This window comes from Myotis brandtii, unplaced genomic scaffold, assembly GCF_000412655.1.
Source record: "Myotis brandtii unplaced genomic scaffold, ASM41265v1 scaffold193, whole genome shotgun sequence".
NCBI classification, from domain to species: Eukaryota; Metazoa; Chordata; class Mammalia; order Chiroptera; family Vespertilionidae; genus Myotis; species Myotis brandtii.
In genome coordinates this window covers 778,663-780,644 of record NW_005357191.1, presented here as the reverse complement: position 1 = coordinate 780,644, position 1,982 = coordinate 778,663, and the positions used below count along the sequence as shown (strand labels likewise).

General features: G+C 62.7%; 1 protein-coding gene across 1 annotated transcript in view; it reads right to left on the bottom strand.

Moving 5' to 3' along the window:
* The window catches only part of ZNF358 (zinc finger protein 358), a 2,163-nt gene extending 1,340 nt beyond the window's left edge, over positions 1-823 (bottom strand). The window contains exons 1-2 of the mRNA XM_014538580.1: positions 698-823; positions 7-464 (exon numbers count right to left, since the gene is read on the bottom strand). Coding sequence (XP_014394066.1) covers positions 7-464; positions 698-770 — 531 coding nt within the window. The 5' untranslated portion in view covers positions 771-823. The remainder of the gene's footprint in view (positions 1-6; positions 465-697) is intronic.
* Positions 824-1,982: the final 1,159 nt, after the last annotated feature.

Genomic DNA, 1,982 nt, shown 5'->3' with positions numbered 1-1,982 from the left:
GATCACCGCCGGGCTGGTGGCCAGGCCTTCCGGGGTGGCAGTAAGGCTGGAGGAGAGGGGGTCCAGGTCTGGGGCTTCTGGGGGACTGAGGGTGTCGCTGTTAGGGTCAAGAACCAGGGGCACAGGGCCAATGACGTCTGGATCGAGATCAAAACTTGAAGACATGGGGTCGAGATCTTGGGGATCCATGGCACCGGTCCCCAAGATGGAGCCTGGAGTTCCCGCGTCAGGGTCCAGATCATCAGAGACGGGCTCTAGCTCTTCATAGCCGGGGTCCACGTCTTCAGAGACAGAGTTGAGGTCCTCCAGGTCGGGCTCTGGGTCTTCGGGGCTGGGGTCCAGGTCTTCTGAGTCTGAGCCAAGCTCTTCGTAAGCAGGCCTCGGGCCTTTGTGGCCCGGGTTCCGGACCAGCACCGAGCGCCGCATCCCAGCTGTGGAGGTGCCAGCTGCTTCCAGGGCAGGATCTGCAGGGCGAGGACAGGGTGGGCAGAGGTAGGTTCTGGGGAGCAGGGGGTCTCTTTTGGAGCCTGGGCAGGGATGGGATAGGTGGCCAAGCTGTGCCCCCAAACCCACTTCTGAGCATACACACGGATCCTTCTTGTTCTAGGCCGCAGGCAGACTTGTGACTCGCCCTAGCCGGGGCCAGAGGAGAGACCCTGGTGGGACATGCGGGGCCCCTCCCTTCTCAGCCCCACACCTGGATGGAAGTCATGGGATCTGGCACTAGAGGTCTCCAGTGCCCAACTCCAGGGCTCTGCCCCTCTCTCCATCCTGGACTCCTCCTCTGCGGGAAGCTTGGGTCCTGTAGAGAGAGAGTCCTGGGTTCCTACCCGTCGTGGGGAAGAGGGTGGGTGTCCGGGATCCTGTGCTTGCTTCTAAGTACACGGCCTGAATTCTTGTCCCATAGTCGGAGGTGGCATATTTGGGAGTTTCTGGTGGAGTGGGGGACCTCTGGCTCAAGTACTAGAGATAAAGCATCCTGAACTTAGAAGCCTGTATCTGGGGGATGAAGGGGGGGGGCAAACAACATCTGGTAGTGCTCTGGGGGTCTTGGGGGAGTGCAGGGGACCTGGCTCACTTCCTGGGGAAGAGACCGCCTGAATGCCAAGCCTCACAGTTCCGGAGCACCTGTGTTCCCGAATGCCAGTTCCTGCAGCTGGCAGGTGGGGAATAACATGTGGGGCCCGTGGGGTGGGGGGAGACCATGGAGCCCAAAGTCGGGGTACCTGTTGCCCAACTGGATAGAAGATTCTGAATTCTAACCCCTAGCTGGGGGCTGGGCAGAAATAATACCCGTGGCCCCTCTGGGTGACTGGGGGACCCCTGAGCCAACTCCCAGGAGGAGGAGACTCCCGAGTGCCCAGCGGTATGGCTGGGGTGTGGGGACGTGTGTCAGGACACTTCTGTTCCTTCGTGGAGGAAAGACCCTGAATTCCAGGCTGGCGGTAGGGAAAGGGGTGGAGAAACAACAGCAGGGACCCTGCTGGGAGCAGGGGGAGCTCGGGATGACCTGGTGGGAGGTGATGCCTTACGCTACCCACCCATGGCTGGGTATTGGGGGGACCTCTCCTGGGGAGGGAGACATCCTGGCCATAACCCAGAGCTGGGAGTGGGTAAACAAGTGGGGTGCAGAGTTCCTGGATCACCCCCTCTACCCAGAGCCCCAGGTTGGAAGGTGGGGGGACAACGCCCAGGTCCCTCCTGGGTTCCTGGATCACCTCCCGGGGAACCCCGACGCTGGGCTCCCAGCCTGGAGAGTGAGGAACAATAACGGGTCCTGCGGGAGAGGACCCGGGTCCCCTCTATGGGAAGGGCCGGCAGAACTCCCAGCCCGGCTCGGGGCGGGAGAACAATGCCTGGGCCCTGCTGGGTTTCGGGGGCAGAGGGTCCGGATCGCCTCGGGAGGAGGGGCGTCCTGAACTCCCGGCCCACAGCGGGGTGCCCCATCCTTCCCTCCCGAAGGCGCCCAGCTCGGCCGGGCC